The 20,017-nt window shown below is 36.9% G+C and overlaps 1 protein-coding gene and 1 non-coding gene across 2 annotated transcripts in view; one reads left to right on the forward strand and one right to left on the reverse strand.

Moving 5' to 3' along the window:
• LOC101847848 overlaps positions 1-2,741 on the forward strand; it is a 121,518-nt gene extending 118,777 nt beyond the window's left edge. Inside the window, exon 3 of the transcript XR_004858296.1 lies at positions 2,682-2,741. This is a non-coding gene — a transcript (uncharacterized LOC101847848). The remainder of the gene's footprint in view (positions 1-2,681) is intronic.
• On the reverse strand, positions 649-19,077 carry LOC101848252 (aminoacylase-1). The gene is made up of 16 exons (XM_005089223.3): positions 18,731-19,077; positions 14,767-14,831; positions 14,220-14,327; positions 12,208-12,279; positions 11,871-11,893; positions 9,678-9,754; positions 8,924-9,010; positions 8,333-8,389; positions 7,804-7,877; positions 7,149-7,198; positions 6,273-6,336; positions 5,745-5,787; positions 4,956-5,062; positions 4,109-4,188; positions 3,459-3,519; positions 649-2,177 (listed from the first exon to the last, which is right to left on the reverse strand). The coding sequence occupies exons 1-16, from the start codon at positions 18,819-18,821 to the stop codon at positions 2,028-2,030; spliced, it is 1,209 nt and encodes a 402-aa protein (XP_005089280.1). The 5' UTR covers positions 18,822-19,077; the 3' UTR covers positions 649-2,027.
• Positions 19,078-20,017: the final 940 nt, after the last annotated feature.

The following is a 20,017-nucleotide window of genomic DNA, read 5'->3' on the forward strand; positions in this document are numbered from 1 at the left end:
TCCATACAATTTGAGGTTATATGTTCAGATCACCATTCTTTTTTTTTTCAAGAGGAAAGCAGATGTCTATTCTCATTTTGTGTTTGGTCATTTTAACGAGGTAATGAACGATAAGCTGTCATCAATTTTATGAGCCATTTTAAGCCTGTACGCTACTTGATGGTGGCTCGACCCAAGATGCCATTTCTAAATTATTCTTTTATCCCTTTCGCCTTTCGATCTAATTTATCCCACAAAAAAATAAAAGATCTACTTGGCAAAGTTAATGTTACCCAAATAAGGTACATTAAGCTGCACTTGAATGAAGGCCACGTGCGACGCTCACTGATAAAAACAATCAGGAAAAGACAAATGCAGTTTTTGGGAAACTTGAATAGACATAAAGGTCTTGAACATCTAGCTCTCACTGGCAAAACTGAAGGCAAACGAGGCAGGGGTAGGCCCAGAGCAACGTAGTTAGAAAACTGAACAGATGGGTAACGGAGAAAGATCAGGGTAATGTAGCTTTTTTCAGATAATCCAAGCAAAGGAATGAACGGAGAACCATGATTGCCGATGTCTGCCGCAGATATGGCACAGGCTGATGATGACGTTAATCAAGAAAAGCACAAAGAAATAAACAAAAATAAATACTTCTATAACAGAGAATTTGTCTATTAAAAATTATGTATTTTATTCAGTGACACAAAATTTATTTTCATTCAAAACTGTACTGTAGACATCGCTGCCATCTCAAGTAATGCAAAGGTAAAATGAGAGCAAACTTATCACTCAAAACTTTATTCTTATCACAATGGCACATCTGTATTTTTTAAAATTGAGCAAAACTTTACTGTTACTATCAACAACTTAAAATCTCACCCTACTTCTAAATCTTACCAATGTAGAAATATATATTATAATCTCAAACAACTTGGATAAAAAGTGGTAAAATAAATCATAATTGCATGTAATCAAAATTTGACAATTGTTTGCTACTTTTGTCATGAAAATAGCCCAAAATATAGAGCTATTAAAAAATAATAGGATCATTGTATGGATGTCATGTAAGTGTCAACATTAAAGCAGAGGTTTCCTCATTGTTGGCACAAAATTCACACTTCAATTTGGAGGATTTTCATGTACAGAACAATGAGAAATTGCTTACAAAAGTATGATAGCTTTGCACTTTATGAAAATCAAAGAAGAAAAAAATGCTACACGGATATGTTTAGTTTGGTAAGAGTATTATCGCGCTCACAAACCACAATCACAATGCATATCCTTGACAGCACAAAAAATAAAGAGCATTTTTATCTGTGTGAACAAAAAATCACAAGAAGAAAACAATGCCCTGAATGAATACTTCAACTGAACACTTTTTAATAATCCACATGAATATATATTATTCTAAATAGAAGATTACAAAAACTTAAAACATTCACTTTCAAGTCTCTCAGGTTGCATCGGAGGAGAAGCAGAAAGTCTGCATTTTTATATTCATTTCACAGCGTACACAGTATTAGTCATTTTGTATTCTTTTGAGAGAAAAAGTTTTGTTTACACTCTCTCCTTTCAAACACGAACATGAAGACGGTAAAAAAGTCAACACTCTCTTCATCACTTACTTCCAATAGTTCATCTAATGCAAATAGGAATAACATGTTATAATTCTCATTTAAGCTATGACAATGGATTTCTGCAATAGAAGCAATCAAAACATACATTTTAGGTATGATTGAGTCAAGGTCTTGATACTTGATGTGTATGTAAAGAACTTTATGTAAAGAGTGACATGTTCAAAAGGTTCAAATGTTGTTCATGTGATATATAGTTTATCTGTACACTTTTTCTTTGAGATCACCTTTAGGGATCTGGAAAAGTAATTATTTGCACTTGTTTTGCCTTTACATCACTAGAACTGTGTTTTGTTTGAAATTGAGGCCCTTCTAAGCACAGGAAAGGTTGCTTTCACAATGATGAACTAGGTTGACTGTGAATGGACTGCTATCAATAGAACACAATTTGCGTCGACCTAGCCAGGGCCTTCACACCTCTAGGTTTGCTAGGGCTGGGATGATGCCACAGTAGATGTCGATGCCGCGGAGGAAAACTTTCTCGTTCAGTCGCTCGTCATGGTCGTGAAGGAGAATGGGTGTGTTGTTCATCGGAGAGAAGCCTATCATGTCTACACCCGCCTGTGAACAGAAATCCAAACATGACCATTTACTAGCTCTGTTCTCCTTTCAACAATCTTAAATAAGAGACATAAGAGGTATGTCGATAGAAAATGTCAACAAATGACCACCAGACTCTTCCCTTTTCTCACATATCCCTCGCCTGAATAAGATAAGACAAGATAAGATTTAATTCATCTTTATTGTCTAGCCACTGGAACTTTGGTTTGCTGTTTCACCACAAACACAAATACACACACACACATACATAAATACTCTCTCACACAATAAATTAATACCATAACTTACTAATCATGAAAGTTGTACCTATGTGTGAACATATGCTACTCGAGGCATCATTTTATGACGGGTATCTTTGAAACTCTTCTTTGTCTTCGTATCAAATTAATTACAGAGTTATAACAACCTAAACATACACAATTCTTTGCTTTGCCTCTTTCTGACAAAGACAGTCTGAGTATGACAGAGATTCCATTTCATGCTCGGATTTATGTCTATTTTCAGATCCTTCATTGGTCCACAAGTAACAGAGCGTGACCCGAGAGAAACTCTGAGACCTAACAGGTAAGAGAAAATTTAATTTCTAAAAGACACTCTTTTCAGACAATAACTGATTTGAGCAAGATTTACTATTTTATCTGTCTAACGACATTCTGCAGGTTGGAGAACATGCTTAAAAAAGGGAATAAGAACTATGCCTTCCTTAAAACATATTTGTGTCACGAAGCAGTGGAATCAGGCTCTCTTCAGCTTTCGGGCAAGTAGAGTTATTGGTATCATCTTAAAGCTTGATCATTCGTCTTGCTTTGGATGAAAAAATATCCATTTATCTTGAATGAAAGTCGAGATATTTATGAATGAAGGAGGTGAGGTTGTCTGGTTTCAAAGGTTAAATTAGTGAGAAAATAGCAGCCAAAGACGAGTTATTTCCTTAGCTTGAGAGTCTGTGGAAACTGAAAATTTACATTTTTTGTGCCTTTAATCAACGTTTTTCAGTAAAATTCACACAGAAATGTGTTCTTTAATGGGCATGAATGAAAGGTGTTGAGCCAAAATACAAAAATTTGATAAAAATTCCCAAACCTCCAGAAAAATGCCAGTTTCTTCACTTTGATTATTTTGATGAGCACTTGATTTCACCACGCTGCCTCACATTTTAATTTTGTTATATTATGTAATATCAACAAATACAAAACAAAGAACAACAGCTGACATAATTGACAAAAGACCAAAACCAAAGAGAAAAACCGGTGCGGTAATATCAAAAACAGTTGTCCTTACCTTTCTGAAAAAGCGGCTGTCTGTTCCTGCAGGGAATATCTCTGGTTGAATCTCAATCTCCCTGTGAACAATGTACCTTTATCAAAATTTTGCATATACTTTACTTTACTTACTTTTCCGATCCAGCGGCCACTTGGGTTCTAGCCCATCGGTCTGGCAAATTTTGCATATATATAAAAACACTGAAGTGTCATACAGAAATTTCTGTAACAAAAAATACAGACATGGTCCAAAACATTCCAAATAATATACAGTCTCGCCTACTGTAACGGCCACCTGTCTATGACAATTGTCAGTACAGATCAAACTAGTTCCCACTTTCCACTAGTATATTTTCTACATCCATCTTATCTATTTAAGACAACCACTTTTCTCCTCAATAATGGTCTTGAACAATTTTCATTGTATATGCCTTGTCTAAAAAAAGTATGAAACACTTCCTCAAAATCATGACAATAATATTCTTAAAATAGAATCTATTTCTGTAATCCCTCGACGTAAACTTAACAAACCTTCCACAACAAACGAGAGAGAATTTTAACCCTCCCGCATTCTGAAAAGTACAAAATGACCACAAGTTAATTTATTTGGAGTAGCATTTCAACTTATGAGAAAAAAAGTCGGATAACTTGAATTTTTGAGCCACTTACACAGCCTTGCAGGCAGAGGAGAAGGCCTCCCACCATGGGTTGTCTTTACTGATCTTTACCATCTCAGTGTTCTCTCCATACTAGAATGAGGTGGAAATTAGAAAAATAAATATTTTTCAAAAGAAATAAAGACATTTGTAAAATACTAGACTCATATGAAATCGGGTTAACAACTCTGCTCGTCTCTATGAAATAAAATAAGAAGAGACTGAAAATAATTTAAAAAAAAGAAATAAAACCATGATGTATGTAATGAAGATTACAACCATTTGTACTACTTCATGCTATGGGACTGAGTTTGACTCAGTAAATGAAATAAACTTGAATTTGCAAAACAAATAATAATGAAAACAAAATGTTTAGTATCATCTGTCTGTCTTAATTGCCAAAAGTGGAAAATGCTCTTGTTCTAAAATAATTTTTACACTGAGAATAAACATAACATTTACTATAATACAAAAATTAACATAAAGATGGTCAGGATAATTCTAAGGACTCTCACATAAAGATAATACAGCAAAAACCAGTGTGGACTCGTGCTGGGTTACCGTGCCAGCAGTACAAAACAAAGTTCAATTAATCTGCTTCAAAATTAAACTCTGGGTCAAGTACCTTTTGTTTCAGTTAGCATTTTACAACACATGCAACACCATTACGTCATATAAGTGCTGAAGATTAGAGGGCTTACAAGTACAAGAGAGTAACAAACACAAAAAAGGGAAGAGAGATAACTACGATTGATGTTTAACTAGGAAAGGAGCAAACCACACCAAGGCACCAGCTTACACCTTTTCAAAAATATCTAATGATACCTAGCATGGAGATTAACTCAAAACAAGTCACTCACAACTAGGAACTCAACAGACACTTGCGTTCCAGCCTCTTCACACCACTGTTGTATTGTAGCCTTCAGGGCGGCAAAGTCTGTGGTAGGCGGGATCCGCATGTCAAATGCTGAAAAGAACAGATAGCAAAACAAATAGATCATTTCTCAGTAAAAGATTTGTTGAAGCAAAATTAAAATAGTCTGACCGTGTGACTCTAAAGATGATAATCCCAGTCGAAACGATGAAGAGTTTGTCAATCCAAATCAATATCATCTGTGCCACCCCAAAAACAAATTCAGTTGGATCTACACGATGATGTAGAAATAAAATTGCATCTCTTTTCTGAAATTGCCAATGCCGCATATAACCCAGTCAGTTCATTATTTTATGGCAGCAGAAGAGCGAAAATCGGGAGGTACATATAATTCAAAGGTGAAAATGACATTTCCAGTATTGTTCTGACTCCAAGAGAACACAAATTTAGCTTTATGTCTTTTCTGAACATAATAGAACACACTCTTCAAGTCAGACAGGGATGCAAACTTCTCCTCTAATTCTTTTAAACCCAACTTGCCAATTTTACCATTATCATCCCTTACCTCTCCTTCACGCCCCGCTCTCTGCCAACCTCCCCCCTTTTCCACATCCTCCACAACCCTCCTCATCTCAATCACTTCCATCACATCAGTCTTAGAGATATGGAAAAATGATACCTCTTCCTCCACTTCTCCATCCTTTTTCTCCTCCTCCTCCTCCACTCCTTAGTCTCTTTCAACATACCAGAAGGCATGTAGTTATGAGTTACCTACTTGCAGACAATTCAGCAGGTACAACGTTGGGTTGGACCCCTCCCTGTGGAAACAATATCAGTTGTGTTAGTAGACACATTGACTTAGCTCTCACACAGAGTCTGAACTACAACAGGTAAAAAGGAACAAAGAAAAAAACAATAATAGAGTGAGCAAGATAGAACAATATTTCATATAAACAGCTATGGTTTTGCCAAACAACCGGATTGGGATGAAAGAAAAAAAAAAAAAGATTGTAATCACCATTATTGTCATCATTGTAAACATCACCATTGTCACCACCGTTGCCATTACCATCATCATCTTCACCATTTTTAGAACATAACTGCCATATGATTTTGGATTTATGCACATCTCCAATTTTCACAGAGAAATTACTCAAAGACAATACAGACCAGAATTAAGCGCATTTTCAAATACAATTTTCATGGAACAAGACCTGGTACAAAAATAAAAAAGAGAGAAAGATACAAGACCAAAAAAAAAGGAATCTGCTCCCCAAAAACAAAAACAAAACTTGAGTTTCACCTCTAACATTGTCATGTTAACAGTAGTCACAGCTCCGATGCCAGCATTTGGGTTTGCCTTGAATCTGAAATTCATGGAAAACATAGAGACTCATCAGCCCAGGGATAAGGTGCTAACCTCTAAAGTATTGGCAGGTTTTTAACACCCCTAGTTGTTCCAGGATAGTTAGGAAAGAGATTCTAGTATTCTCTAAAAAAAAGAGGAATAAAATCTCAGGATAAAACACAGGTCAAAGAAAGCTAAGAAACTCAATTTGAAGAACAAAAGTTGAGAGGTCCCTATCCAGAGAAAAAAAACCCACCTCAGGCCAAGGTAAAAAATAAAAAAACCCAGTACCTTCAATTACAGCATGTGGCTGACTGACTGAAAGGTGAGTAAAACTACATTCCCATTTAAAAAAGGGCCATATAATATGCTTATATCAGTAACACATTGGGCTGGAGAATTTTGAGTCAAACATACCTAAGAGCTCAGTCCTATCAACATACATGAGGAATTTAGACACGAAATACAGGGGAATAAACTTGAAGCCATCCATCAAGACTTTTAGCATTTGAGCATTTTACTAACCTCAAGAATGAGACTCCATGCATTATTCAATATGAAATTGAAATAGGTAATGGTACAACTTCGCCAATGAAATCAGAATCCCTCAAATCACCATGTAAAAATATCTTTAAATTTAAATTCGTAACTGTCTTAATTCATATTTAAGTGAATCAATGAGAACAGTTTCATCAGTCTTCCAAGTTTGACAGTTCTCTTACATTAACTTATACAAGCACCCATTTTATAGGATTATAGTGAAGTAATTGAATCAGAGTTTAAGAAGTTATTCACCTTTATAATGAAAAAAGCTGTTCCCTGTTTACTTACTTTTTCTCCTGTTCATCCCGAAAACCCAAAAACTTGTTGATGATAAATTGCTGAAACAGATAGAGAGCATTGATAAAAAAGCCAAGTAATAATAGAAATGTCACAACACTTCTGTGAGTATACAACATGTTCTTTATTTCGTGCAGAAAGAATATGAGTATCAAGAAGTTAAAAGAGGGACTACAAGTATTAATTAATCCCCAAAAAAGGATTGCATCTGGTTACTGCTCATTTTACTGACAGAAGGACAAAAGGTAAAATAATGTAAAATGAGGGGGGAAAAGTGTCTATTTCTTCAAACAAGAGTATAGCACACATTCAGGAAAAATGGAAACAACACATTCAAGGGAACACTACAATATAAGCAAGAAACTCAGACACTGACTGAAATAACCGGTGTTTTGAACACCAGCTGCAGAGGAATAAAGCATATAAAGAACTTCACCAAAACGTGGACATTCACAATCCCAATCACTGCAATATCTGAGCTGTTCCTGATTTTCCTCCAATCATTTTCTCTCAATCCTGTGTTTAATCAGAGGAAAAAAAGTCTATGATCAACAGAGCATACAGTACAATGTTAAACTTGAAAGAATATACTCTAGCAAATAGTAGGCTACACTGCTAAGTTGGAGTGAAAAATGTTTGACTTTACCAATTTCTTTGCTGCTGTATTCTCTATAAACATAGAGGCATGACCTGGCTGGCCTTCACACTTGATTTTCATCCCTAGACAAAAAGAAGAAGTCCAAAGTGAGACTTGAGATACGCTAAGACAAAATGAGAACAGATGAACTGTCACAATTCATAAAGTTAAAACAAAAATAATATAAAAATATTCAAATTTTTATTGACTGTAAGTAAAAATTTCAAAAGTATTGAAAGGACTAAAAATCATACCTAGTCTCTACAACAACAAACATGTAAGTGTACACATAGTATTTAATTCCACAGGACTATTTATATACAATCACATGAACAGCATTCAAGTCATCTGCTACAGAACAAAAAGAAAAGGTGGGGGGAGGAGTGGAAGGCTTATTGGAACATAAATGCTACAACTCCGAATGGCAGACCTCCAGCGCATTCCTTACATGTTTTAATGTCAATCAGCTTTTCAGTCTTCATAATTCCAAAGTCAAAGTAATTAAAGCAAGATTTCATTCTGCATAAGAAACACTTACACCAGATAGACCTCTCTCCATAGAAGACTCGCATTGTGTTGCCAGGGGAAGCAATACCTGTCAAAAAATACAGAAATTCTTTAGTCTTACAAAAATACAGGAACAAAAAGAAAAGACATAAGTGATAACTGATCCATAGGAGAAAAAAAACGAGGTACAACCTTGAAAACAAGAGGGATTTAAAGTCAGAAATGATATAAGATCCAAACTGTTTTTATCCTTCTGAGAATATTCACGAAAGCCTGGAGAGGAGCACTGATGTCTGACCAAGAGTTTAGATTCCAATATGACCTATTCTGTCTCTGATTTGGGGGTTTTAATTTTTTAAAATTGTTTTAATGTTCTTTCATGAACAATGACAAAGCAATTGTGAAAGAAGATATGAATCACTTCTAAGCTCTATCAGGAACATTCTTTTAGATTTTACAAACATAATAAACACTGGCCCAGCTGCGGCATGAGTGAATTTACTTTCATGCTAGTTTTCACTCCACTTCATATTAAACCATGTCATGACTTAAACTTAAAACAAACACCAAGGAATAATTTTCTTTTCCCTATATCTCCATAGCTCACTTCATTATTGCCTACCTTCATCAAGTCCAAACCTAATGTTCAAATCTTTGAAAGCTTTGCTTTCACTAAAACCTTTACTGGGAAGACTGCCAATTTCTTCATCTGAAAAGCAAACACAAAGAAACAAATATAATACAACACAAACAAACAAGCACTGGTAGAATACTAACGAAACCACTTGCTACCCTGAAAACTGCAAATCTAAAAGAAAAAAATTCTTGGTCAATAACATAGAAGGAAAAAAAAGTATGACAGTAAAACAGAAGAATCCTGGTTCGTCAAAGTAACATCCTTCTACTTTGTTTTCAAGGGAGTAAATTAGCAGAAGAATATAATAAGTATCTATTTTGAATGTTAAATCTCAAAATATCTTTTGTCTAACACAGCCATAAAACATGCCATATACTTGATTTATTTTAATCATTGAAATTAAGCATGAGAACATGAATGCAATAAAATGAGGATTTAAGATGCTATAAACTTTTCACTATCTTTTCCAATTCAGAAAAGCGTGCAACCATGTCCACACACTCACCTAAAAACCAGTTATTGTATCTAAAAGTTAAAATGCAGGACACTTGGTTTTAACTTGGGACATCAACAAATGTTTTTAAAAAATGTTAACGCCTCATAAATAGAGAACGTAAAAAATATGGGGGGGGGGGGGGGGGGGGGGAGACACTCGACAATAAAGGGAAAAAGCAATAACATAACAAGCAAAAAAACAGAAGATGTAACACATCATATCAGTTCCATGATCATCACAAACCTGAGGTGAACGATAAATGTATCGTTCTCGTAAATGTCCTCCCCTCAGCTTTGAACCTTCTAATAGCTTCAAGATACCTAGTAGAAAGTATGGAAATATCATTACAGACGGCTGGGCTCTCACCAATATCTCTTTAATTTTTGCAGTCGTAACAATCATAGTCTATGGTGAATTTGGTGCAGTAACAACACATTTCAGCAAGAAAAGGATAGGATACTACACTATAGGCAATACTGATAAGAAGTAAAAGGAGCAGATCTCACTAGAATGCTCATCCAAAACCTAAATTCAATAATTTTGAACATGCAATGTCCAAAAGCACAACCAATATTTAAATCTTGAAATAAGGAAGGAGAGAAGACACTCGTTTAGTCTGAAAAAGTACTTACACTCATTATTATATTCACTTGAGCAAAGACACCTATAGGAAAGTACAGAAAAGCAAAGATACAGAAAAAGACTATTTAATTTAAGAGATAACTCAATTTCAACACCAAAATGCAACTACTCTGACAATACTATAAGACAGTTATGACAATAATACTTAGATGTATGTATTTTTAACAAAATAATTAAAATAATCTGTACCACAAGAAAAATAAGGGGGGCTCTCGTGGCCTAGAGGTTAAGGTGTTGACCTCTCATTCAAAGGTCCCGGGTTCGATTCCGGGTAGCGACCGAAAAATTTTCTTCTCTAAATTTGTCTCCTTTCACCCCATTTCCTGCTCTCTAGCATTGTTCTGTCGTCTGCTTTCGTCTCCTCTTTCTACCCCCACCCCTTCACCTCCTTTGCCCCTTCCTCTGGGCTCCTGATTTTTTCTGCAGCCTTTCTACTGCTACTCCTTCGCTTCTTCTTACTGCTGTCTTTCAGCCACACCCCTGATCTTCTGGTAGGAAAGATCTACACTTAGCCTTCTCGGACAAGGGCAAAAAATCTCGGAGGGCCTGTGTGCAAGTTGCGCACGTTAAAGATCCCTTGGTGGTTTAAAATTGATAAGAGTAGGCTTCGGCCGCCACCCGGGCAAATTCAAAATTTTCTACCAACTGAAAATATTAGGTGGGTCCCGCGCGCTCATATGACCTTATGCAGTTGCGAGCGCCGTAAAACACTTTACAAAAACAAACAAGAAAAATAGAAGAATAAAAAAATCACACTGCAGAAGTTAAAACTCGTAGTATGTGTCTAAAGGAGTAAAAGTACGTTTTAAGATTTACAAAATACACCATTATACAAGACATGTACAAAAAATAAGAACATAACATAGAGCACCCCTTATCAGTGAACAATAAAACAAAACGCCAATAAAACGATCAGCACAACTTAATAAGATTTGCTGGGAATGAAGGAATGACAGATGGACCTGTCACCCAGCACAGCAGCTGGTCACTACTCCAATGCTCAGCTCATTGATTAGACCCACAGAATTAGGAAAAACACTGATGGTGTATTTTTCAATCTCTTCTTGAGAGTCCCAAATCTCTCACTGGACAATGTCAGTAAGTGAGTAGGATGAAAAACTTCAGCATTTTAATGACATTGAATGGTATAGCACTAAATCTCAATTCCATGCTCTGAAGACAATAAAAGCACTTTGACAGCTACTAACTTCAAGAAAGAAAAAGTATCCGTAGAATCATAACTACTGACATTGTGACAGGTTCTTTCCTTCAACATCATTACAGCCACAGCGTAGAGACTATTGCACTGTCTGCCCTTTTCCCCTCATCTAAGATCAAATTTGAACATTCGATACTCGGAGCACTCAGCTCAATAACCCATTAAGCTAAAGCCCTATAAGGAATGAAACACACAGATATAAGATCTCCAGCATTCAATTACCAAGTGTGGACAGTTTGAAGAATCTCCACTAAGTGTTACATGTATAATCCTGGATTCTACATTACAAATGATTTAAAGACACCACATCACAAGTTTTTATACATAATATAGTGTGTTCTTTGATGCTTTGACCATTTCTTTCCAAACCGATTTTATTCAAGGACAGATTGTATCTCAAGGTAAGTATTGTCTTTCATAGCTACTACTGAATTTAAAACGACAGTATAAAAATACCTAATCTAAACAAATTTAGTTGCCCATATGTGGATCACAACTTAAGAAAGGGAATCCTACTGTAAAACATGCAGTCAATAAAAAAAATTTTCAATACGAAAGACACACAGAACACTTACCAACTGGAGACGCATTTCATGTCCTGGAAATCACCAATAAAACGAAGGTTAATGTTTGCACAAACCTTACAAATTCACTAATTTTTGGGTTGTTTTTTTTATTTGGGTCTTATAAAATGCCATTTATCGTGAGTAGCCAATTCACTTCAGTTCATATTTATGAAAGTGTACGCTTTGCATAGCTTAAATTTTTTTTTTAAGTTATAAAGATCAATATGAAAAAAAGAATAAGCGGACTAATTAAAGTAAAAAAACATGGTAGGCCTACAGTGTAGAATAAGACAACTTTAATAAACCTTAAGCATGCAAGTTTTACTAATGAACATGAAATACGGACCTGGGACCCACGAGCGTAAATATCTCCATTGTCATCCTTGTCTGCACTGAAAGGTTCATGAGTCCACTTGTCCTGAAAATTGCAACCAGCAAGAGATATAAAACAATGAAATGCTTAAATCTATAATATTAAAGAACAGACAAAGGATGTTATGCATTAAGCCTGTCAGAGACAGCGTCAATTATGGATAGCTTTGTGTTCACGAAAAGTTCATCATTTATTAATTAAGGTTAAGAATTTGTTTTAATTGGAACTGGAATCGACTCAAGATAAAATATAATAAGATTAATTTCCTCTTTCATAAAGTCTTTTAAGAATGAACTATCAATTTTATTAAGCATAATAATCAGCACTACTATCACAACCACATGTATTTATTTAAAGAGACGCACTTACATAGCAGTTGAGTGACAGAAATAAGCTAAATTAGGAAACTTCAAAAAAATCTTAGGGGGGCCCAAAGTCAAAATTAGGCTCAAAATTATGGAATTTGAGTTGTAGACATTTTTAGCTTCCTCAGCCTCTCCTACAACTATTTCATGGCAAAAGAACCCCCAAAACCGTATTTTTTCCCATACCAGGCATGTTTGTCACCGCCATTTCCTCATAAAGTTAGTATTTAATTTTTCTTTATCGGCTGTTTTCTCAAAACGCAACTTTTCTCTATACTTTTTTTAATAACTCCACCATTTTTCATCCAATCTTCATGAAATTGTAACAGAATGAAGAGAAGATGTAATACTAAAAATTTGTCTGTTGAATTTAGAATTAAGGAATAGATTTTTGTTGGTGGTGTCTGGAGTGTGGATTTTCACGGATTTTTTGCAAACTTGAATGCTACCTCAGGAAAAAACTCATTAAAAATTTTCTAATTCGTTTAGGAAAAAAGCAACAAACTTTTTGATCTAATGTTTGTAAACACGCATGCAAAAAAACCAATCAAATTCCATGAGCGATAAGTGCGGTATTCATTATGCAAGACATGTCAACAAAATCCAATATGGCCGCCGTATCCATGGAAACGAAACTTTTTTCTTAAATTTGATGGCGGATTTTAAGACTCCTTACTATGCTTGTTATATGTGTCTGAAATTTGGTAAAATTCGATCAAGTAATAAGCGAGATACCCATCAGGTGTAGCCCCCCCCCCCCTCCCCCCTTAAGAATCTTTCAATCAAGTTTCATCCTCCCCACCATTATACACACACATGTTTTTATTTGTCTGTGATGGCGACAAAGACCATCTAGTCATCTTGGGGTCCTGGGGTGAGAGCATAGAAGACTGGTCAGGTCGTTCTGCACTCAGAAAGTTCTGTCACAATACAGACAAGGGATGGTAGCTGCAGTCAGAGACCTCTTTTTACTGTCTTGTGCTGCCCTGCATAGCTGCAGCAATTTATTTGCTTTCACAAATCCCTACCCTATGGTCGCCACTTGACTCTATTCCAGGCAGTCTGCATCCATTTTGTGAGGTCGATGCTGAAGGAGGAAGCTTGGGGGCTTTTTTCTTAACGTTTCTTCTAAACTCCATGAGAGAGTTGACCTTGTAGTAGTTCACCAAACAGTAATTTCTTTGGCTGCTGATGGTCTGGCATGCAGACTATGTAACCTGAACAGCAAAGTTGTGATTGCATTAAGATTGTGAAAACGCTAGGCAGGCCAGCTCAAGTGAACACTTCAGGGTTCAGAACATTATCCAGCCACTTGACACTTATGAATCTTCTGAGATAGGTGGTGAGATAGTGGTTTTGAATCCTGGCAAGGAGCTGGGTAAACATGATCCATGTTTCGCAGCCATAAACCAGAGTAGTTAGAACTATGAACTAATACACCTTGAGCTTGGTCACTAAGGTGATACCTCTCTCCTGTTCCATACATTCTTATGGAGTTTGCTGACGGTAGCGCTCACTCTGGTGTACCAGGCAATCACCTCAAACTCAAACACCTCAAACTCAAACACAAACATACAATGCATACATAATCAAAAAGACAAACACAATAACAAGACGAACCGGGAAAACTGGGACCACATCCATATGTGATGTCAGCAGAATGGCTTGTAATTCTGGCTTCGTTCCCTTCCACGTCATCAAGCCAATTGGTCGGTTTTCCACTCCAGACTGATAGAAAAAAGTGGGGGGTTTTTAAAAGGGGAAAGTACAAAGGATGGAATTTCCAATATCCCTTCAAATGACAGGCTCAGAGAAAGATAAAAATCCTTTCCATTACTCCATTTTTATAACTTACAACCAACAATGAATCATATTAATAACTAAAAGGTTGATCAATATTTTGTTCATGTATGCAGCTAGTACCAGAGTTATAAGAATAGAAAAAATAAATTATACTTTACTGACCCTCTATTGGAAAAAGCGACAGTGTACTGTGTGTTTTCAGCAACTTATTTGAACAAAATACAAATTCACAGTGAAAATACTTAGAGAACATAAGCATACACACGACCCCCTCCCCTCCCTCCTTCCCTCTCTCTCTTTCCTTCTCTCTCTCTCTGAGTGTCTGACATTACAAAAATTATAACACGTAAACAAAAACACCCACCTCCAACACTCGAAATTCCAGTCCAATTTCATCAGCTTGTTTTTTCAAGTATGCCAGTGCAGCATCTGGACAGACACAAAGCCATCAAGACATGTCTTGAAAAGTCCATAAGGACAGATACTTAGCCAGAGGGATAAAGTGAATAAGACAGTCAGAAAACAATAGATCATGGTGGAGGCCACGATACGGTATAAAAAGAAATTTAAAAAAAAACAGAATCAAAGACCAGTTAGCGAGAGAAAAATTCCAGAGTGCAGTCCTTTGAAAACATATGATTCAAGGACATCTTCAACAAAGTTTCACATGTCATATGCAATTGTTAGTTATCAGTGTGAGTGTGCCTCTCCTGTGTTAGCAAAGATCTTATCATACGTAGGGCTTGCTTTATCTTGATACTGTGTGTTATACTTGTACACATACACAAAAATTCTGAAGGACAGTAACTGCGACTGGATCAACAAAGCAGGTGGCCTTTGCAACATGTTGCTTTTCTCTCATAATGTTTTTCCTCGAATCTATGATTTTGAGTTTCATCTATATCTTCAACAAGTGGTGATCCTATTAAAGCTCTATTTTTAGAGATTTTTTCAATGATACGGTAGAACTGAACCTGCTCTAATGACCACCTGTATAAGACAATAATCTGCATAATTGGCCACTTCTCATGTTTCCCCTCATGTTTATTTTCACATTACTGTGTCACTGTGTAAGATGTCTACAAGTCTAAGAAGGCCACTTTGTTCCTTGACAATGGGTGGCCATTCTAGGCGATTTCGACTATTATTTTTATTACCTCTATTAATTGTCAACTTTTCTGAAGTGAATTTCTGAATTTAATGTAATCAGTTTAAGTAGGTATAGAGGTCAGGAATAAGAAATTAAATATAGGCCTACATCTGATGAAAGAACAACTAGACTTTAATCTATTTTCTTTAACAGTCCTGTTCTCTTTTCTAAGGTCCATAGGTCCATAACAATTTCAAGAAGATGACAAATAATCAGGAACGATAAGGGAAAGGGAAGATCGAACTTGTAAAATGTCAGTCCTAAAGAAAATCTTTTAATATTATTTTGTTTAGACCCAGATCTAATGAAAATTTCATTACAGAACACTGAACCCACTCGATCCTGGGTTCATCATGAACATTTTGATGTCTGTCATTAAACATCTGAATCCATTCCTTTACCACAGGCTACACCCTCACTCATCGAATTTTTTCGCTATAGGGCCTAAATTAAATAGCGTAGTCAGTAATCTGATCGTGTACCTCCCATGATTTCAAATTCTGAGCATTCAGGAAACAAATTTTTTTTTTAAATCTTAAGTTAAAGTCACACTTTAAACTTCTCTTGTTTTCCACATGAGGAGGTTCCTTGAGACAATAATAGATAGTTGTATTGCGCGAATCCCCGCTCAACGGCAAGCTCTGCACTTCACATACTATTACCAGCTAGTACCCCCCAGCAGACCTGAGAATATTCTGAAACAATCTCAACTTCCTGGGAAGCATACTACAGTGTAAGCAGCCATTTTTAATTTATAGGCACATAAACACTATAATAAACATATTGACGAGACCTTTCGATGTTTATGGCAAGGTACCAATTCTCACTTGGGTGAATAGAGGAAAATTGGTAAATTTTAACTTTCACTCCTGCACTCAGATGCACTGCTTCGGGGGTCAAAATGTAGATCTAGATCTAGATCTATATCTAGATAGTAACTGTTTGCCGCAGATCACACAAATTATTATTTTCAAGAAAATTTGTCACCTAACTGTAAAATATCAAATTATGAGTTAAAATGTAGGCCGGCACTATATCTCCGAACGTTCGGGAAAATAAAGCTGGGCACTATTTCTCCGAACGTTCGGGAAAATAAAGCTGGGCACTATTTCTCCGAACACTGTGAAATCTCACCCTTTCCCGCAAATTTCGGATATTATATAGATCTATAATTATAGTATAGGCCTACCAAAGATTGTTCGTATACAATATGGTTCAATCGGTCCTAAAAAAGGTCCACAGTAAATATTTATAAAAAGAAATGCTACAATTCCAAACAGTTTTTCCTACAGATATGACGTTTGCCTATGAAGGGTGCTGCTCTTTTTACGGAGGGTTATTGATAACGACACATAGAACTGGCATCTGCGTTTGTCACTGCTGCGACCAATGTACTGACACTGGCAAGCCCCTTAATGTGTGTGATCCATAATTTACATGTAATATCCTGCACTTTTTTAAAATTACGCACATTTAGGGTTAAAACAGCCAAATCTTCTTCAGACAGGTGGACACACGCCCTTATTTGTTAATGTTTGTTGTTGTTTGTGGGCTGTTCTAATTTTGATTTCTTTCTGTTGTGAAACCTTTCTTTTTCACGTTTTTACACTCATCTAAAAATCTCTAGACTAGCTAGCTCTTGAAAATTGAAATAGATATAGACCCAAAAATTTGCCCCTGTGTGTGTGTGTGTGTGTGTGTGTGTGTGTGTGTGTGTGTATGTATGTGCGTGTGTGAGTGTGTCTGTGTGTGGTAGTAAGTGGAGAGTGAGGAGTGTGTGTGTGTGTTTATTTTTCGGGCCTTATTTCAAATTTCAGCCTTTATTTTATTCAGTAACAGTAACAGTTTAAAGTATACAAAAATAGAAACACAGGATCCATTCACTCCAGGGCTCATGAGTCGTTCATCTCTTCCAGTTTCACTCATTCATTCAATTCCCGTGTTCTCTCTCGCGGCTCATCCCCGTCCTCATGACTTTCATACCCCACCCCCTCCCTCCAGGCACACACAAAGAAAACCTCACTCATTCCCTTGCACCCTGCGAACCATGGACAATAATACAGGCAAAACACTGCTTGGGCTGCATTCCTTTTGTTCGTGAGCTGTGGACCAGGCCAGGGGAGGGTCGGTGTCGTCTTGTAGTTGCTGTCACCTGTGGATACACTCGCACATTCTTCCTTTCACTTTCACCCACTCTTTCACTCACACTGTCTCTCCATCCACAGCTCAACTCGTCATACGTTCAAAAGTTGCCCACTGGTCATGTTTGGTTAGTGTGTGTACATGTGCATGATGGTGGTGGGTGTGTGGTGGGTGTTAGTGAAGGCTGTCTGTAGGCGGGCTTGCCATGCGGTGTTCCTTCCCAGACCAGAGGGCAGAGGCAGAAAGAAAGTTGGCGCCGAACTCTCGCAATAAATAGGCAAAATATCACGAGACCGGAAGCCGGAAACCATTCGGAGAAGTAAAGATCGGCACTATTTCTCCGAACGTTCGGAGAAATAGTCACTTCGTAAAATGTAACCCCCCATATTTTCTTTTACCCCAGTGGAGCAGGCCCTCCTGGAACCCCCTGATTGGTCCAAGCATGTCAGTCTCTATAATTAAGAACAATCATATTTAAAAAACTATTAATTTGAAATGGAAATGAAGTTGATATATTCATGTTCAGCGCATCAATATTTCTAGTAGAAAATGGACAACTGGTAGCAAAGTGTGAGACGGGAGGGAAAGTAAAAAAATACCTAAAAATTTGGGTAAAGTGCCTTTCCTTTAAGGACACAATTCAATGTCGAGCCCGCAACTCGAACCCCGACCCCCCAACCTCACGATTACGAGTCCGGTAGCTTAACCACTAGACCACCGACGCCACACACAAAAATTCTGGATCTGTACATTAACTCCTGTACAGATCAAATGCATCCTGTCTATTAGGCCTACTATACAACAAGTTATAGTGGCATTGGCACAGATTCTAGACTATACTCACATAGGACATAGATCTAGATCTACTAGATCTAGCTCTAGAGCCAAAGTTTGCCAAGGGCAATTCTCATTCAAACTAGAATCTAATAATATTCAGGATAGAATCTTTCTTTAAAGTTAAAGCAACTAGATTCTAGATCTAGAATCTAGATCTAGACTCTAGTATTAAACAGTTTGCAAAAGAACCAGTGCTTACCATAATCAGGAGTTGGTTGCATCGTGTTGATGCGAAGATACTCGCGGAATCTGCTAACTGCAGGGTTCTCAGGCCCATCGGCGTCTGCCATCTTTGCACAGTTGTGCGAAGTTGTGATCGTTGGTAGCCTAGGTGGCCAAATCTATCTCAAAAACAGGCAAATATGCAGCAGGTGCAACAAGTTTCAGCTGTCTAAACGACTTTTTAGAACAACTGCGAATTTATAAAACTGGGAAATCTAGATCTAGATATATTACTAGAATCTACACAAGAACACTGTGTATAGAAACTTGACGCTTCTTCGGCACACAGGACACAGACAATGCTTTGTAACATGAGGTCAACCGGCGTTTTCCTCAAGGGTCAAAGGTTGTGAACCTTGCCCTAGATTCGATTCAACAGCTGACAGTCTGTGATAAGTGATAACTCTACTGTAATAAGGCCAATATAATAAATATGCCCATGTTATCTCAAAAGATGAGTGTTCGATAATGTTTCTGAACACGCAAAACAGACAATACACACATTATCATGTTCATGGGGCAAGTGGCGACTGAAAGAAAACAGGCAACAGTTCATTCTTCGTTTAATTTAAATTTCGAGCTGCAGGTAAAATTTAGCTCCTCGGCTTCTATTTCTTCATAACAGAGGGGTGGGGAAATTGGCTGGGTCATAGAAGGAAAAGAAAAGATAAAACGTTGGAAGTAATTGAAAATATGCAAAATTGTTGGCACATAATAAGAATCTTTTTCTCTTTTCTTATTTCATGACATCAGATCTGGATCTATAGGCTGTTGTTTCTAGGCATGTAGGATATAGTAATGTAGCAGGAATAAGAATTAATTTGGACAGGAAAACACAAGTGTTTGGGAGGTCATCAGAATGACTGTGTTGTGTAGGTACCTTACTTTAGGCTACTTTTTCATCCTCTGTTGCCGTTATAAGCGTTGGGGGGAGATGTAGTTTTCTATAGTTTGCCAGCTCTGCAACTTTTTCAATTGGGATATTATACTTTCTCGGGGTTTCATTGACTCCCTCAATCGAGACGAGGTATCTTACCAAGGTCGTCTCGCCCTCAATCCATCTTTTGTGTAGGTACCAAATAGCAGAAATATTATAAAGTGAACAACTCAATGCCCCATGTGTTGTTAAGGCGCTCTTAGTAGCCTAATCATTCGAATCCCCTTAGGAGAGTTGTATTCTACGTGTGTGTGTGTGTGTGTGTGCATGTGTGTATGTGTGTGTGTGTGTGTGTGTGTGTGTGTGTGTGTGTGTGTGTGTGTGTGT

Source organism: Aplysia californica, unplaced genomic scaffold (assembly GCF_000002075.1).
Source record: "Aplysia californica isolate F4 #8 unplaced genomic scaffold, AplCal3.0 scaffold00004, whole genome shotgun sequence".
Classification (NCBI taxonomy): Eukaryota; Metazoa; Mollusca; class Gastropoda; order Aplysiida; family Aplysiidae; genus Aplysia; species Aplysia californica.

Bases quoted from the DNA above. Each gene is read 5' to 3' on its own strand.
- LOC101848252 (XM_005089223.3), bottom strand. From the start codon at position 18,821: ATGGCAGACGCCGATGGGCCTGAGAACCCTGCAGTTAGCAGATTCCGC. The intron at 14,832-18,730 runs GTAAGCACTGGT...GTGTCTGTCCAG, and splicing joins GCAACCAACTCCTGATTATG to ATGCTGCACTGGCATACTTG. The intron at 2,178-3,458 runs GTAAGGACAACT...TTCTGTTCACAG, and splicing joins ACAGCCGCTTTTTCAGAAAG to GCGGGTGTAGACATGATAGG.